Source organism: Pygoscelis adeliae, unplaced genomic scaffold, assembly GCF_000699105.1.
Source record: "Pygoscelis adeliae isolate BGI_AS28 unplaced genomic scaffold, ASM69910v1 Scaffold63, whole genome shotgun sequence".
NCBI lineage: Eukaryota > Metazoa > Chordata > Aves > Sphenisciformes > Spheniscidae > Pygoscelis > Pygoscelis adeliae.
In genome coordinates, this window is record NW_008824414.1 from 6,102,879 (window position 1) to 6,122,367 (window position 19,489).

The 19,489-nt window shown below is 39.0% G+C and overlaps 1 protein-coding gene across 1 annotated transcript in view; it reads left to right on the forward strand.

The window, feature by feature from the left end:
* Positions 1-19,489, forward strand: part of SLC6A2 (solute carrier family 6 (neurotransmitter transporter), member 2) — a 74,942-nt gene that overhangs the window by 28,440 nt on the left and 27,013 nt on the right. Inside the window, exons 4-6 of the mRNA XM_009320795.1 lie at positions 1,363-1,600; positions 15,192-15,330; positions 16,145-16,279. Of these exons, the coding sequence (XP_009319070.1) occupies positions 1,363-1,600; positions 15,192-15,330; positions 16,145-16,279 (512 nt within the window). The remainder of the gene's footprint in view (positions 1-1,362; positions 1,601-15,191; positions 15,331-16,144; positions 16,280-19,489) is intronic.

Consider the following 19,489-nt stretch of genomic DNA (forward strand, 5'->3'; position numbering starts at 1 on the left):
AGTCCACCCATCAAATCCATACCTCTCCAGTTTAGAGAGAAGGATGTTGAGGGGGACCGTGTCAAACGCCTTACAGAGGTGCAGACAGACGACATCTGTAGCCCTTCCCGTGTCCACTGATGTAGTCACCCCACCACAGAAGGCCACCAGGTTAGTCAGGCAGGACTTGCCCTTGGTGAAGCCACGCTGGCTGTCTCGAATCACCTCCCTGTCCTCCATGTGCCTTAGCATAGCTTCCAGGAGGATCTGCTCCATGATCTTCCCAGGCTCAGAGATGACACTGACTGGCCTGTAGTTCCCCAGGTCCTCCTTTTTTCCCTTTTGAAAGATGGGGGTTATGTTTCCCCTTTTCCAGTCAGTGGGAACTTCTCCAGACTGCCACGACTTCTCAAATACGATGGATAGTGGCTTAGTAACTTCATCCGCCAGTTCCTTCAGGACCCACGGATTATATATGCCAAGGTAAAGCAAGCTTCCTGAACAATTTTGGCAACAAACTTCTGTTCTGCTCTGACATTAGTACCAAAGCTTCCTCCCAAACCATTGGAAAATGTGCGTTTTCATGAGGAGAACATGCACTCTCTGGGGCTCTCTTGCTAAAGGCACCCTCCAAGCACACTTCACAGTATGCAAAAATACAAAACAAATGTTCAAAGTCAAAAGGGAATGCTTATAGTGGGGATTCTGTAATCCTGGGGAGATAATGAAATGGTTTGAAGGTCCACACACAGTTTAGCCCCAAGCTTGATATACACCAAGATTTACTGGCATGCCCAAGAACCACTTGAGCCCCTCAGTGGAACAGCACAGACTGTTTCATGCATGTTTTGGACCTAGTTACAGGCGGACAGAAGCCAATCTGGAGAGTAACAATGGGAAAGAAACAGGAGAGGGATCAGTGTCTGTTCCAAACTAGCTCAGGGTGGGAACGTGAGGCACAGGGAAACTTCACTTAAGTCTTGAGCTTTACTTTTCCAGGAAAAGTTGCCAAGGACTCTGACATTATGAAGATGAAGTGAGTTTCACTCCTAACATGGGCTTGCAATCTTCTGCATTGGAAGCAAATCAGCAACAGAGTTGTACAACAGCAAATTTTGACATTGCATTGCTTAATTTCATTTTCTGGCAAACAACTGGATTTGCTAAAAGCCAGTCATTTTCCAAAATCATTAATGTAATTTTTTGTTTTAAGGTCAGTGACACTGTGTCCACATGTGTGTATGTAAATGTCAAAAATTCCTTTTATTGGTCTGAAGATGTAAAATGAATTTGCAACCATGTATAGCTGAGTTTAACTACAGTGTTTGCATAGACTGTTGCATGTAAAATGCAATGTATAATCTAGTTTTCCTTTGTCTTTAGGTGTAGGCTATGCAGTGATACTCATAGCTCTTTACGTGGGTTTCTACTACAACGTTATCATAGCTTGGTCTCTGTATTATCTATTTTCATCATTCACATTTGAGCTCCCCTGGACAAACTGCGACAACAGTTGGAACAGCCCAAACTGTACAGATCCCAAACTCTTCAATGCATCAGTGCTTGGCAATGGTACCAAATACTCGAAGTACAAGCTCACTCCTGCAGCTGAATTTTATGAGTAAGTGTGGACTTGACTTTGCTATTTATTAGAAATTCTATGTCTAAGAGCGTTTCCTCCGAAGGTAAAATAGCTTAGCATCCAGCCCCTAAAATAAGCATAAGACTAAGGTTAAAATGCAGTTGCAATGTTGATCTGTATTCCTGTGTGATTAAGACTCTTGCCTCTGCAAGCTTTAGTTTTTCCAGTACAAATGCAATACTTGCCACTGAGCAATATGGAATTGGACCAGACAAATCTCCCCTGATGTTCCACTTTTATTTGCACCAACTTTGCCAGGGCAAGGAAACACAGCAATATTCTGACAAAGACAACTGCATGTCAAACTGAGCTGACTTCAAAGCTTTAAAATAATCATTTGTTCAACAGACTTGGCCTGTTTCTCCACTTGCAAAGTATCTCAGAGCAGACCTCTGTTTGCTCAGCTGCTTCAATAGTTCAATGAAGTGAGATGAAACACTGAGCATGGAGGAGAGCACCACAGTTGTAGAAAGACGGGCTTTTTCTAATTCCTAAGCAGAAAAGCATTCTGCAATATGGGCCAAAATAGGCACACTCCAATCAAACACTTGGAATCAAAACCAAAAAGGTATATAAATTAACAACTGAACTATAAAAGATATCAATCTTTGTATAAATAATTGCATTATGGACCTCCAGGGGAAAATGGGATTTGATTAGGATAAAGAAAGAAGGGTGGCATCAGGCTAATTGAATCAGCTGTTGAATTAATCTGAATAATCAATTAATATTTCTGTGTTGGGAATAGAAGGGTATCAGGGCACACACCTGCTGAGCAGCGAGTCCTACCCTGTAGAAACAAAGGGACACCACTGTTACCATAAATAACCTAGCGTGTGTTACACCGTGCCTGGTTACAGTAGGGATCTTGACATCTGTGTTTATAGCTCTGAAACATTTGTGGCTGCTATTTGTCCTCTGAAGACAGCACAGTGAAAGATCAGTAGTGATAAACTGTTGGCAGAGGTTTGGGTAAACTAAACTCAGTGCTTTGAAAACAATAAGGGGGGGTGAGTTCAAAGGAACTTACTACAATGGCAAATAATGACAGCTAGGAAATCTACTGCCCTTACAAAGACAATATGTGATGTGTTCATAACTCAAATGTAAAGAGAGATCATTTATAGCAAAAGGCTATATACGCATGTAGTCAGTCAGAGAACCTGACTTGGAAGTGAACGATAAGAAATTATACATTCAGCATCCTCAAACGAAGAACTGCATTACTACAGAACTTCCATGTGAACAGCACTTTAAAAAAGGTTTTCTTTATAATTTTCTTGTGCTTAAGTCTTTGTAAAGCAAAATACAATCCCTATATTCTTGCTTTGCTCCTTTATGATTTGAAGTGGTTCTACACATTTTGTGTTACCATATCATGCTTGGGGTATGATTTTGAATTTGTAGTGGGTGAGGTAGTGGTAGAAGCTATTCACAATGTTTTGATTTAGTTCCACTGATTTGGGGAACAGCTCAATTTGTGATTCTGTCTGTACACTGAAACTTGAAATATTAGGGTTCTTTCCTCACCATGAAATAGATTCAAGGTGCAGTTTTCAGAACGTAAGAATAAAAAGGGAATTTGACATTTCATTATGCTTTGCTCCCTGAATTTTAGGGCAGTAATTAAGTCCCTAGGCCCTGTACTTATTAGCAACTAGATTATATTGCAAAAATGAGAAGAATAACCACTCAAGTAACACAACGTATAACATCTGCTTCCGCAGCTTTAAAAACAGGGAATCACAAGGGGCATTATGCTCACTTATTCAATATTTGGATTAGCTCATCAAGTCCAGCTGTAAAGCTCAGGTGTGGACCCAAACTTGTGCAAAGTTTTAGTGTATTCAGATCCAACCTAATAAAGACAGCCCAATTCAGAAAGCAGTTTCTTCTATCAAATAACCTAACTCATTCCCACGTTCTTTTTACAACAGGGAGAGATGAATCTTCTGATTGTAGAAGATTATAATCATATTATCTGCAACAGGGTCAGGAAATAGAAGTGATGATGTAATGTTAAATTTGCATCAGTATGAGTTTACAAAATGATGCACCTTTTTTGGATGCAGTATACCGTTAAGTAGTAGTTCAAGTAAGGGTCTTGACTGGATACATTCCCTCTGAAAACCCCTTCAAGTAAAGGCTGAATATTCCTTTAAGAATACTGGGTGTCCTTACACCATATTGCACTACTGCTTGAATGACTGCTGAACTTGACCCAAGTGTTTGTGTAGGAATCACACCTGATTCTTCCTGGTAGATAGCCATTAGTCACTTTTAACCAACAAATCTTTGCTAGAGAACTACAGTTCCTGACAGATTAGTTTGTGTCAGGTCAGTCTATTCCTTACAGCCAGAAATCCTAAATTATCGACTCGATAGCTAATTGATCCTTCTTCAATAATACTCTGGATGAGTAAGAGTTTTTAAGTAACAGCATCATGAAGACACTGTTTCCAAACTCCATGATCATGTTTACTTTCTTAAGGTTTGTACTGCTATCCAGTGTTGCCAGATATTAGCAATAACAGAAACAATTACTTTTGGGGCAATAGATTTAATATGGCAGATTTCAGATTTTGAGTTTTGATCAGTTATATAGAGAAACAAGGAAATAGAGCAGCTACTTTTATACCACAGGGAAATCGAACTATGCCACTCAAACTTCAGTGCGATACCTATGGAAGCCCAGCCTCTGCACTAACACAAGGTATGATAATTAGTATTATTAAGAGAGGGATTGAAAACAGCAATAGTGCTGGTGCCCACTGTAAAAATATCATAGAAAGGGAGTGATTTTGTCAGTGCAGGTTAAAATAAGTTCCATTATTCTCCTCAGTAGTACCAAGGCATAAGGGAGACCACCCAGTTTGGAGCATCTGGGGCCATGTTTTCAACCACTGTAACCAGCATAACAAGAACTTTCTGCTCTGTGTTACTGGGATGCACTGCAGCTTATGGAAAACTTGTTAAGGATGCTAAATGCCCAAGCACTTAAGTCTTCAGCCTCAAGACTACATGGGAAGCGGTACAGCTTGGACTTGGTTCTCTAGGTTGTATATTTACATCAAGAACATATGCAAACTTTTGCCTTCTGGCGGGCAAGCTGAACTGGAAGCAGGGAGACCAGAAACACCAAACATCTGTTTTCCAGTTGAAGAATGACTGAAAAGAGGTACTTCCAAAATAGGCCACAAGCAGAAAGCTAGTTGGTTACCCTTAAGAGAAACAGACACCTCTTCTCTTTGGGACACGATTCCTGACCATGAATTTAGAGTAGGTTATTTCCTAAAACCATGCAGCTGCCAGAGCTGACTCTCTATCGCCACCAGCACAGGAATAAACTGTAGGAAGAGGTGGGAGTACTGTGATGTGGCAGTTCACCTAATACTTCAAGAAAGGCACCTCAAAGTTCAACAGAAACATGCTGATTCTCACCACTTACACTGAGTGAGAGAAGGGAAAACTTGCTAAGAATCTATGCCAAATCTTTCAGCTGTTCAGTGTCTAGTGGGGAGGGAAAGCAGAGAGAAACCTCTAAGCCTCAGACTTGGAAGAAATCACTTCAAATTGCAATTTCCAAGCCAAGGCAGTGACAGGCGGACTTTGACAAACATATTTGGCTTTTGTTTTCAAGCCTTAAGAGTTGGGCAATAATTCAGGTTGAAGTGGTTCTACGCTTAGGCTTTCTAGAGCATTTCATTTTACTAAGTCTGGTTTTCAGTCATTCAGGCTTAATTCAGGCCAAGGTGCCACTGACGTCAACACGACAGTTGCTTACAACGGGAATATAGGATGGAATGGGATCTCTACAATACCTCATTAGAGATGGTTAAAATCAATTATAAACTATTTGTACACTGCAAACTTAGCAAAGCAAGCACTCCAAAATCTGATAACAACTGGTGCCCTTCTGCTAGTAATAGTCAGTCATAAGAGAAATCCAGTTAGGAATAAAATGTCAATTCCACATTTCTTTGGAGACGCACATTACTTTAATTACTTCCCTTTTCATTGGTTTGAAATTAAACACACAAAATGCAAAAGACCTTCTATCCTTTCAACATGTTAAAATAAGTCATTATAAACATTTTTTTGGAAGAACACAAGTGCTTCACTGCAAAAAAGTTCCCCTATCTACTCCATATCACTCCTATTTAAATACTTTATCTGAATACAGATGTACTTTATATTTGTTCTCTCCATTCTTGTGTCTGGAAAAAGTTTGTTACCATCTTGCTTTCATTTATGCTGACAATTAAAAAATACCAGTTTGGAGGAACAAAAGCACTATTCTTCTCACAAGTTACTGTGCTTGTAAAAAATCATCATCTGTTGTAGGAACAAATCCTGGCAATTTTTTAAACAAAATAGTGAAATTGTCAACAAATGTATTGAGCTACGGCTATTTTCCTCTCATAGTACTCTTTCTCAGGACTGTAATCCATTCTTTCTGCGTAAGAAATAAAACACATTTCATGCCAGACTCGGTAAAGGAAAATCACAGGATTCACAAAGTCTGCCCAGATGTAAGTAACTGCAAAAAGCTACCTAAGAACAAGGAAAAAAGGCAATGTTCAGTCACAGCAGTCTACATCTATCATATTTATGAACACAAATTTACAAGGTGAATCAAGAATATCCTGAGAAAACCCTCACCCTATACAGCAAAGGGAACTTTTATAGACCAATAGGTTTGTGCTTTGGGGTACAAGTCATAGAATCATAGAATAGAATCACAGAATCATTAAGGTTGGAAAAGACCTCTAAGTCTTCACAGGAAATACCACCACAGACCAAAGGGTCTGCATAGTTCAGTAGCACGTCAAATGGGGTGATCAACACTATGTGCTCCAAAGATGCAGGAACCTATCCCCATAAAACAACTGTGAAGCAACCTCTCCCAAAAGAGAGAAAGCACCATTTCAAAAGTAAGCATAAGCAATTCTGCTTATAAATGCTTATAAAAACTGAATCAAACAAGAACTAATGAGAGTGGATAGCCCTATATTCTGCTAATCACCTCAGGTAAGAAAAGACTCTAAGCTCATGCTAAAACATGATCAGCAGTTGTCAGTAATATACCACTTTCCTGGACAACAAACCTCCACTGAATACATCTGAAGCTTCTTTAAGAGGTTTCTTCACGCAACACCCATACCTTATAAACTAATTTGAGAGTTTGCAAGCAATGAGAAATTAAGAACCTCTCTAGACATCTAGACTTACTCATCTTCTGCATCTTAATTGAAAGGAGAGTTGTCAGATGTTTCTGACAGGTTTGCAGTTGAGTAGCAGTCATCTGTTTACCTTCACAGAGATCACGCAATCAAAGACCAACAATAATTCTAGCCATGTTCTGTACCTTCACCCCTAGAAAATCCTCTGAATATAACAGAACTCCTCCTCTCATTTCAGTGGGCTTAGAATCAGGTACATTATTAAATACTTTACGTGGGAAATTTATGGCCACATTGCTGAAATAGCAGTAAGCAAGCTGCTTTAGAAATCAATTCTATATTAACTGCACAGGCATATTTAGGAAGTGTTTGGGTACATTGTTTACACATCCATAGTCTGAGACTAACATTTTTACATCCCTACACATTGTATATTTACTTTTTGACTGTGTTGACTTTTTTGGACTCAACTAAGTAACTCAATCTTTCTCTTTTTAACTCAGTGCACAGAAATTTCTGGTACAAGTATTTATGTGCATAAAATAAAAACAGCTATTCCACAGATATTTACATGCGCAGCTTTGAAATTTATTTTTCACATATGTTCACATCTTCACATTTGTTGACCATTTACTTACACAAAGAGAAAAGAAATTAAATGTGAGTACAGTGGAAGTCAATCCATGTAAGTGTGTACACATGTTCTTAGGCCTTGGACAGCTTTATGGAAGTGATTCCTAAACCACAACACGCCCTTGTGTAATAAGTCCAGAAGACTGGAAGAATGACCACTTTGCCAATTTAAATTTGCATGGGGGGGTGTATGAGATACTGCAAACGTCATAAGCTGCACATTATGCTGCACACAATTGGCTCGCTTTGTGTTAACTTGTAGGAGGAATTCTAACTGCTTATCTTCACATACAGAATCCTGTGTAGTTTGGTAGTGGTACCAGGCTCCGAGCAATAATTACAGCAGCTGAGGTCAGAGCTGCAGTACCTCCCCTATATTACCTTGCATTTGAAATCCTGGCAAGCAGAAGCAGAGCCTTTCTCTGTGGAACATCTCCATCTGCTCAAGGTGGCGCACACAACTAAACACCCATTTATTTGTATTCACCTGTTTCTTATCAAATGTTCTCTATGACAGTACTGACATGGTATCACCACTAGTGTTTTATGTGTTGCTTCCTATAGGGGAAGTGTTTGCTCATCCAAAACTCACATCTAAGCATTAATCCATGAAAAGGTTACAAACTTAACCTCACTGTGTAAAGGACCCAGCATTACAACAAATGTCAAACCATAAAGTGAGCATTCATTTGTTTAAATGTGTCTGCAGTCCTCAGTTTGTGGCGCATGGGCCTATTCCTATGGTTGACTTTCTTCTGGCAACTTTGTGCCTTTCCATGCAGCTCTTCTGAAATCAGTAAAGCTTCATGAAAGCTCAACAGCTTCTTTGGAGAGGCTGGGGCTCTTCTTTCACAACCCTCCTGTCTAGGGCAGTGCATAGCCCATTGAGAATGCTGACAGAAGCACCATTTAACTTGCTGACTAAGGGCTGGGGCAGTTGGGAGCACGTGTGCTCTAACTGCTTTGCCATGTATCCTCAAACAATAAACTTTTTTTCAGGAGTTTAGTATTCATTAGATCTACGGAGGGATGAAATTCAAGTGTTTCCATTCTATCTGCAAATCTCAATGTAATGGTTTAAAAGCAGATTTTGAAAATCTCTTTTTTCAGAGTGCTTTGCAGACTTGAATGTGCCGAAGTGCAGCACAAATAGCAAGGGAGGTCAGAATTATTAAGTTAATGGGAGAATTAAGCTGGGTAAAGACTTAAGTGAGTGAAGATAAACATTCTCAGTGAATGAAGAGTTTTAGTCCTAGTGGCCACATATAATTTCAGGATTATCGTGATTCAAAAAGAAATACCATTTCATTCAGTACCAATAGTAAATATGCCAACCAGGGTGCCACTGGTGAATTATCGTTCTGTAAGTGATTCCCAAAACGTAGCTTTAAGTCCATTACATAGCTCCATTCTCCAACACAAGAGGGAGCTGAAACATCTTGAGAAAAGAAAATCCCAGACAACAAAGGTGTTAGCAAAAGACAATGCAGTATCCAACAGAGCTGCAGTGACTATGTCCAGCTGAACCCAAGCTGGCTGCTGCAGAGCCCCTGGCATGCCTCTGAAGTGTGCCCAGCGCTCCAGGGTGGGGGAGGTATGTAGTGCACATGTAGCACTGCACGTCAGATGGCTTGGCAACACTCTCCTATGTTCTTGGCTGTAGAAGAGCACTCCCCTGGAGCCAGGCTATCCTTCTGCATTGCAGTGATGCCATAGACAGAGCTCCTTACAAAGCACCCAGAGGCACCCAAGCAGCTCACAGCAGCTGTAGGTATGGCAGAGCTGGATCTGAGCCAGGCTAACCCTGTTGCACTTTGCTGACTTCTTGTGGAGCCACCCTGCTCTCTCTGCACTGCACCCCCAGCCCCAGAATTACAGTGAGGAGACACTGGTGTTCAATCTGCATGGAGCCAGCTCAGGTCTGCAGGGTTTGTACCACAAGCTCTGCGCCACACAGCTGTGGATATACACCTTGTAGACACAAACTGCTGTGGAAACAGTTCAGCTGAATTTAAGCAGTCCTGTACCTGAAGTAAAAATACCTGGAGCCTGGCAACCTGTGTAAAAAGAAGTCCATCCACAGCTGCTTAAAGCAGATAACCTAACCTTCCATGGATAAAAGCTGCAACTGTATTTTATACTCTGAAGGAAACTGGCAGCAATGACAACCGAACTATGGTTGCCCAAATATATAACACAAGAGATGCATGTAGGAGAGCCTTCTAATTAAGTACAATTATCATGCTTCAAATTGCCTTCTAAATTGAGTATTTAATTTAATTTCTATGGATTGCACACTGTATACACTGACAGTCCTTTTAGCATCTTCAATCTACAATTTGCATTAAGTTTTAAATCATAAAAAACTAGTCTAAGTACCAGAATAGGGAACAGAGCTCAAGAGACCAGGGCTGTATCTATTTATATCTTAGCCAATTTGCTGATACTTACTCTATGCAAGCCATTTGGGCTTGATCCCATAAAAGTGACTACTAACTTTTAGAAGTACTTGGAAGTTCTAAGAAGTACTTAATATGTTAACTAACAAATGTATTTGTTAGTTAACATACTAACGTGCTGACAAGTTGATGACATTTTTGCAATCTCAACAAATCTGATACAACACATCTAAAAATTGTTTAGATGAATGACACCCTTCTGTTGATCGCATCAGATTGAGGCAAATAACTTTTGCCTTTAATAAAAAGAGAAAAAATGAGCCTATGAAGCTGTGTAATCATATCTGGATTGAAACCTAAAATTATAATTGATTTGGGATTGAAAAATGAGGCCTACTCCAAGGCCTTTAACTTGATCTGCTTGTACAAAAGCTTCTAAATTTCCAAAATACAATCGTGTAAATCTCCATAGGGATGAATAATACAAAAGCATCCATAGAAAGTCCTTAGAAAGAACCAGTCTGACAAAAACATCTAGGAGAATTCTACACCTAAAACACTTACCTCCTGTTTTCTGGCTATGGATTAAATGTTTTGGAGTGAACAAGATACACGGTATTTTTCAGGTCACAACCCTTGGCATTTCTTTTTCCTTTGGTTTGGTTCCCTGTTTATACTCAAATACTCACCACTTCCATAAAGAGTATGTTCTGAATTGCTCAGAGTGGAGGCAAAGCAAAGGTTTATAATAATCCTTATTTTATAGATGAGAACGCTAAGAGACAGAAGAATTTCTTGGTTCCAGCATTACCTATTATTAGAATGATGACTGGATCCTTCATTTACTGAGTCCCACTGAGCAGCTGCCCTCCTGCCTCCTCAATGATTTGTCTTTAGTAGGGTTTATGTGTGAATACCAAACAGCTGGGCTTCCTGTTGGCTCTTTGCGTTCTGACACCAAATTAAAGAGGATCCAAGTGCTGCACAAAGACAAAACAGAAGACAGTGGTACCAGCCAACAAATTGCTGTTTGCTGATTTCAACAGAGGTGAACTATTTCCCTTTAGCTGAATGCAGTGCGGAAGTAAGGCAAGAATTGGTGCCAGAATTATTGGGTGATTAGGGGAATCTTCCCAGCAGAGAGCACAAGGAAGGAGAGGACCAGAAGAAATCTCCCAGAGAGAAACCAGAATCTCTGAATGCAGCTTCAATCTGGAATCCCTTCACATCTCCTCTTGCAGATAGGCAGAAAGACTCCTGGGACCTGTATTTACAGTGATGTACAGTCTCAAAGTCATTACAAATGTAATCTACGCTCCCTTACATGGAAAGCAGTCTTAGCATAAATCAGGCTCCTTTGCACAAATCCCTGATAAAAAAAAAAGTTCATTTCTTATCTCTAGTGCATGTTCTTTGATTCTTGGTGCCATACTAACTAAATATTGCTAGAGCTCTGACTAGAATATCAGAAAGCTTAAACAATTTATTAGCTCTTCTTGTATTTTGCTCAGCATAATATAGTAGGTCCCTGTTCTACTTTGTCAGCTCCATCTGTTAATGTTTATTCTCAATCTTTCCCCCATAACATTTTCTTCTCCTTTTTGCACGCATTTCTCATCTACTTTTTCTTTTCTCAATAACAACAGTCTGCAGGCAAAATACTAATTCCAGTTGTCTTACTGCCTCTGATTTTTCCTTTGACACAGAGTTGTGAATTATTAGAGTTATTTTGTTAGCAGAATTGGACAGATATCTCTATACTTATGAAACAAGAATCACTTTCAGAAGCTTTCAGTTAAGACGCTCCCAGTAGCTTTGGACATAATTTAAAGAAGTTGACAGACAACAGAGGCTGATACTAGTTGGTGCTATATTTCCTCTGGTTCCCTGGCTTAGGGATTTAAGAGAGATCAGTTTATGCCTTTTTTTTTTTTTTTTTTTAAATGAGTTGTATATGTCTTTATAGCATTGGGAAATGGGACAATCCTGCAGCTAGTGAAGACAACCCTCAATTCAGGAATGGACGTTGGCCACGTTGCATTATTCTGCTGTAATATCAAAAGGCTGAAAATTCAGGTGTTTTGACCTCAGAGCTTCCTGAACGGGGAATCTTGCAGTATCTCTTACTTCTCATTTTCCTCTTCGTGGCCAGTATAAGGAAAGTGACCAAGTATAACGTAAAGGAGCCAGTCAGGGATTTATCACTCAACCTGTCTTAACAGAGACAGGCTAAAAACAGCCTCAGCTGCTCCTGAAATAAGTACTCCTTGATGCGAAACAAGAATAATTGTGGCATAATTGAGCTAACTGGATTTTCTATAGCATGACTGATGTATGCTAACTTGGATGAACATGATGAATGCAAAGTTCTTTTCAAATTTGCCCTTCTCCAAAAAAAATGACTGTTTCTCAAAGAATATTATAGAGCTATATCCTTCAAACCAAGAAAGTTTAGTCTATCTAATACTTTGGCTGCTGCTTCTCTCCTCCATCTCTTCAGATGTCAGCACAACTTAACCTAAATCGCAGCCTAGCACTAGTTCTTTTATACTTTATGGTGCTGCTGGAACAGAAATGTAGCTTCTAATACGTAAACATTCACAAACTACTTCCCAGCAACCCTCAAAAAGGGCATCTTTCGGAAAGCTTCTATGACTTATCTTCAGAGGTCACAAAGAAAAACAAAAAAGAAAAAAGGAAAAGGAAACAAAACCCTCCAGAATTACAGCTCAGAAACAGCAGCTCTCTATGAAGATTTCCTTGCTTAGCTGCCCAGTTACACAGCTGTTTTGACTGATTACAAAAGTATTTTTCTCTTCCTATTTTATGATCCCTTACCCCAATTAAGGGAGCAGAACTCTTGGAACGGAGATTCTCCCAAAAATCATGGGAATACCACATTTGAAATGGCAGTTCTGGCAAATGTTCCAAACAGTAAGACACATTGCTAGCTGCTTCTTGGAAAGCAAACACACAAGGAAGCAGGTTTCTTTACAAATCCAGAAAAATATTTGGGCAAGAAGAATAAAAAGTTAAATGGGCACAAAGAATGCAAGTTCAGATTCAGTTTTTCTGAGTAGGCATCTACACATCATAATCCAAAGGACTTTCTTTACAACATCCAGCTCTGATAGTGATAGCAGTGTAACTGTGATAGGACAGATTGCCAAAACCCTCCCAAGACCCTGGACAAATGTTATGATCAGAAGCCTGTGAAGCTTTTCCCGGCTACACTTATCACTGCCCAAGCTGCTAAGTTTAGAATGGAATCAGGCATCCCTGCCCAGGATTCACTTACACCTGTGGATCCTCTGGCAAATGATATTTTATTAGCAGAAATACAAGTAGCTTTCACTCACACTCTAAGCAAAAGCTGAACGAGACCTGCCTATTTATTTACATTTAATTAAAGATAATAGGTTTTTAGATGAGATAAAGAAGTCTGCCTCTATGTTTTACTGTTTCCACGGGTAACAGCTATATTGTTATATAGCTATATTGTTGTATAATAAGAGTTAAACTCACCTTATACTTTCTAAATAGGAACATTCTCGAATATGTGCCACAGACATATGGTCACTACCTTTTTAATGCCTCATTTGTTATTAGCCTTACAATGCAACAGAAACAGATCAGCTGCTTAATTTACGAGGATGCTTTCTACAAGTACCTTTTATCCAACCTGGGATAAATCAGAAACAGTCCAAAAATACAGCATTTCTTATCAAACAGGAGAAACTACAGAAGCAGAACTATTACAATTCTTATTTGATCATATCTCAATGCTTTAGGAATAGAAAAGGAATTGTATGCAACTCTTTCATATTACTAGATCGTTCTAATGGGCCTTAATTTTCCCAGCATGTTTCTACAGTTTAAGTAGTACAGAGACATTTTTCAGGTTTCCCCATTTAAGTTGACACAGGTTTGCCCTGTCTTGGAACTTACTCAACCATCTCACTCATCTCTGACTTGGTAAGACTTGTGCTTAAGTTAACTCTGAAGCACCATCTATCTAGTAAGAGATTGTACACAGACAGCCAATAAGGCTGGAATTATACTCCTGAGGATTTAGTCTCTACATGTCTGCAGTCATGCAGGGCAAATCACTCAGTACTTCAGTTTCTCTAAAATGTAGTTATCTTCATAAAACATGTCAAGTTTCTCCAATGAAAAGGGCTTCTTTGATTTGATTTATTTGTACCATCATGGTGCTAAGAAAAGCCAACAGAGATCAACTTTCTATTTTACCCAAAAAGTGCATAGCAAATAAAAGGAGACAAGGAAGGTCATGACCATTTTATCTGGATGGGCACTAAAACACTAAGACATTGTATCCCTGAGCCAGCATCCTGTAGATCCATATCAGAACCAGGAGTTAGCTCTGCAGTTCTCCTCTAGTACAGGGCTCCAGCCACAATGCCATTCCTCTTTGCAAACACAGCTTTCAGTAAAGCAAAATATTTCTGCATTTTTTAGATTTGGAAAAGAAGCAAGACACTTCAATAGCACAGAACTGAGTTAAAGCAAGGGAGATCCACTATAAAATCTCTCCCATAACCCTGTGCCTGTTGCACACAATGTGTTTTGACAACACTAATTGTAGATATCACCAGTCATGGGGACAAACACTCTTTTCTACACTTAATCCATTTCATTGTGTAGATCTCAAAAGAATTAGCCTACCCTGGTAAGCAACAGATTTTCCTCTGCTATCACTCCACTATCTCAGTGAACAACACAGAGCACTATATCCAATTTAAATTTACCAACTGTTGCTTTTCCTATCCAACCACTTTTTTGCAGCCTCACAATAGTCTATTCAAAAAGAAATTGAAGGTAACTTTGGAACTGCCCAAGTTGCAGGAAGCCAGCTGTTTGCTTATCTAGAATCACAAAATAATTTAGGTTGAAAGAGATCTCTGAAGGTCATCTAATACAACTCCTTACCCAAAGCAAGGCTAACTTCAAAAGTAAATCAGCCTGCTCAAGGCCTTTACTGGCCAAGTTTTAAAATCTCCAAGGATGGAGATTCTCTGGGCATCTGTTCAGTATTCAAGCAAGAATCAATGAATGACACTTCCAAAATCCCCAAACAATTCCAGTGAAGAGAGCGCTATCATTATGGCACTAGGGTGTTAAACAGACACTGATGGGCCAGTGAGAACATAAAGACATTACGGGAAGAAGCTCAATACATGGCTTCACAAAACAGGATTTCACTAACAGGTAGCAATGTCAGTAGGGCAGCTACTACTGCAGTGCAGCATCCATTTCTGATCCCCACAGGATAAGATATGTAAAAACCTTTCTCCCCCAGTGACTTCACTTTGTTTCTGTGTATCTGGTATGTAGGCGAGGAGTTCTGCACCTGCATGAAAGCCGTGGAATCCATGACCTTGGCTTGCCTCGCTGGCAACTTTCCCTCTGCCTCTTGGTGGTGGTAATCATTCTTTTCTTTAGTCTGTGGAAAGGCGTGAAGACTTCAGGAAAGGTAGAGCTAATATTGTCCTTCTGTCTCAACTACATTCTTTGTCTCCTTTAAGAAGTGTCCTAATTTTAGAAAGCAAGAGACTAAATCACTGCTTCTGAGGGATCCTTGGGGACCAAACCATGCGAGAGGCCTTCAAATATGTACAGTGGAAATACACAATCCAGATTCAGCCTTTATTTTATTTACAAGTTTTGCTTGTGTGATGTTTCAACTGGAAATTTTATTAGCATATTTTTTTCAATTCAACATTAGTGGTCTCATCCAGAAAGTATCCTGGAAGACTTAAACATCTTAAATTTGCCTCCTATTCTTAGCCAAATGTACTAATGTTTTGATGGTTTAAGATGCTTTTGTTTTATTATATAAAATGCCATGACAAGAGAAATATCTGATGAAAGTAATTTGAAATTACTCTTTGACATCCCTTAGAAAACACCTCAACAGAAATTCTAGTGTTGGATACACCTGAGAGCTTTTTGTACATTTTCATGAAAGTATCACCTAACATCAGACAATGACTGCACTTGTTTAGTAAATGAATATATAGCTGAACAGCTAATCAGCAGTCTAACACACACTGGTAATGTATAAGCACTCCAAGTCTTCTGTTTGTCAAAACTGTCTCCTACTGGTATCTGTAAACATACATACGTAAAGAGTCATGATACATAACAGCATTTTCCCAAGACGTCCTCTAAAGAGTGCCTCCATCGAACTGCATGGATAAAACCGAGAAAGTGCCAGCTGTATTTTTCACACATTCTTCAATCTTCTGTAATAGCTGATTAACCTTTGGGATCTCTGTTGTCTGCAGGTTGTTTGGATAACAGCCACTTTGCCTTATGTTGTATTATTTGTCTTGTTAATACATGGAATAACCCTGCCTGGTGCATACAATGGAATAAATGCATACCTGCACATAGATTTCAGAAGATTAAAAGAAGCCACAGTAAGTGTACTCTTCTGCTCTCATTCCCTTGTTATTATTAAACCTGTTGCCCCTGTTATTAAAACGGAAAATATTAGAGCTAATTTCTGAAATTATATAGCCACACTTCTGCTTTTGCATAAGCACTAGTCCACTGTCCCTGATAGTCTAAACTTTCCAACACTGTCTGTAACAGGACTATCTCAGCCTGAACCCAAACTGTTCTGATCACAAAAAAAACCCTGTACAAGAGCAGTTTCAGGTGTGGCAGTCCCTTAAAGTCCATGCCTTGACTGTGCACCCCGAAAACTACAGTATCCTTTATACATGAAAATTGAGTCATGCAAAAATTTAGTTCTCAAAAGGCTAAGGATTCCCTCAAGAAGAAAATTTTGCTTTTTGAATCACTAGGTTAAACATTAACCTGGTAAACAAAAATCCTGGCCTACGAAAACCTTGCTAAACATACTAAGTCAGGACTAACTCATCTAATCATGGTCCTTCATATAAATGAGATTTTCAACAGTATGGTGTTCTTACCTTACTATTGAAAGTAATGTACATTTCCTTGTATCATTTAACAACATTGCAAGACATTCTCACTAAATATATCCAAACTAACTCACTTCGTGGAGTACCCTGGAACTAAGAATTATTTCATCCATTGTAAAGCAAGATCTACAAGTATAGTCACTAACTCATTAAATCACCAGCATTTCAGACCTACGAAGAACAATGATCTGGTGACTACAGATGGATCTTACCACTGTGCTATTCTAAAAATGTCATAAATCATTTATAAGACAGTGGTATTTCTGTGGATGGGTCATGAGGCCATTCAAATGGTTACAAAACTGAAAAGTGAGGACGTAGTTCTACTAGAAGCAAATGAACCACCTTGAAAATTTGCAGCTTTCAGAGATGTCTATAGTCTGTACATAGTTGCACTGTACATTTCATATGCATCCTATCTTGATTTTTCCTGAATAATTAAAAAGGCGGACAAAGACCTTGAGTGTTAGAATACTGACCTATTTTATATACTCTTAGCAAAACAATCCTTCCTTGGTTTTGTAATACTGAATTTGGAAACTGGCATTTCTTCAACAACATAAGTTATCACCAGAACCCAGACCCCATTTCACTCCATTTTGGAATAGTCAAACCGAACTTCAAATACGGGACTTTCATCCACCTTTGTCACCAAGGCGGTAGCCACCTCAGTAGTTCACGTTTATGCATACACATAAATAAAAAGATGCAAGGATGAACAAAGGAGGAGCTTAAATTTTTCTTATATATTTTAAGTGCTGTTTGGAAAAAAAAAAAATCACAAATTCATCTATGGAGCTGTGCCAGCTTGCATCAGTTCAAAATCTAGGCCTCCATAATCATAGCTGCCTTCTGCTTTTGGAAGGATATTCTGTGCACCGCTCTTTCTTGGCTTAATACTTCTGCAGCTGCTATTTGAATGACCCTAAAGTTATTTGTTTCAAAGACTAAATTTTTCAGACAAAAAAAAAAAAAGTTGCTCTGGAATAATAAAAGGCTAAAGTTCATTTATAAGGAGAAGTTTCACGAACTGCTTTGTCACGTCAGCCTTTCTCCTGCTCAGAGACTGGGATACCTGCTGCTGCAATAGGCTTGTGTGTTTAATCTTTGTCCTCAGGCTCTGAAGAATAGACTCCTGCTTCAGTTCTATGTCAATGTGTCCCTGAATCTTTTCAGGTTTTTTTTTCCTCCCAAATGAAGAATCTAACAAAGAATCATCGTAAGTCACAAACAGTAATGACCTACAGAAGGCTCTGCCAATGCTCTTCTAAAAGACCTTAGAGCATCCTGATCAGCATCAAGGTCTGCCTCATTTTATAGGGCCACATACTGCACAGCACTGAACAAGCCCTGAGACACCTCAATTTTCAGGGATGTTGAATCCACAAAGGGTGTCTCTGTAAAAAAGAGAGAAAGATATTCACCTGAGAACCTCTTAACTAGACTGATGCCTAGCTATGTTCCTTGCTGAAAAATCCAGAAGTTACAAAGCCATAGTACTCATCTCCGCTGCACAAATGGATACATTAAACATCTGTGTAAAACAGCAGCTACACTTCTGTTCTGCTAAAGGAATCAGCGTTAAATATAGAGTTAAATCAGACATGAGAAGACACTTGCTCTTTCATACACCTTAACAAGTTTCCTGAAGTTCAAATAACATCTGGGGGTGCACACAATGTTTCCTCTCCACACAGCACAGTAATTCTTTAAATCTACATACACAAAAGTTATAATGGCATAAACAACCATGAAGAAAGCTGGAAAGATTGATGACCGCCTCCTGTGTAAAATGTTTCTATTTTTTCATTTTTAATGCATATAAAAACAATATCCTACCATAAAATATATTAGACAATGCATCAACCAGAAGCCATTCAGCTGAAATGAACAGAGAACATGAGTGTAAACTGCAGAAGAACAAGCCCCACTGTTTCACATCCTGCTTTGTTACAACAAAAGAAACGGTTTGCATTTAATCTTAGTTCTAATGGAATTTCTCGTTTCTGCTTTTTTTTCCCTTCACCTTGATCTTCTCAATTTGTTTTCTAATCAGCTACTATGAGCCAAGACTCTTACTCAAAAGATACTCAAGCATATGCATAACTCCTTTGGTAGGCAGCAGGTGCTAACCTCTTATTTGAATTAATAGGACTTAAGCAGATGCTTAACAGTGCTCAAATCATAAGAAAGGGGAAGTATAATGAGTCAACTCCACTGGCAAGACACAAAAGAGCTAGGGAACCACTAAAAACAAGTGCCTTATGGTGGCAGCATGCAGATCTAGTTACAGTTTAAGCAAAATTTATTTTAAAAAATTTCAGGAACTTCGTTAACAACACAAGTTATGGGAAGTTTTAAAAAAAACAAGAAAAACTATAGGAGGCTTTGCATCCCTCCTTCTGCACTCTTATCCACATAAATGCTCTTCAGAGAGTACAACCCTATTTGATCTCAACCTTTGTGTGGAGATAGAACATTAAGATGTAACTGGGTATATAAAAGAAACAAGCAAGGAATTAATTTTACAGGATTCTTTTGCTATTTAGTAAAAGAAATCCATGATACCTGAAAGTCCTGTATGAACTGCAATTGGAGAAAAATCATATCCGCCTATCCACTGGTTTGCAATAAACATATCATAGATTGTTCTTCATATTATCTTTCAAGTAATGAACT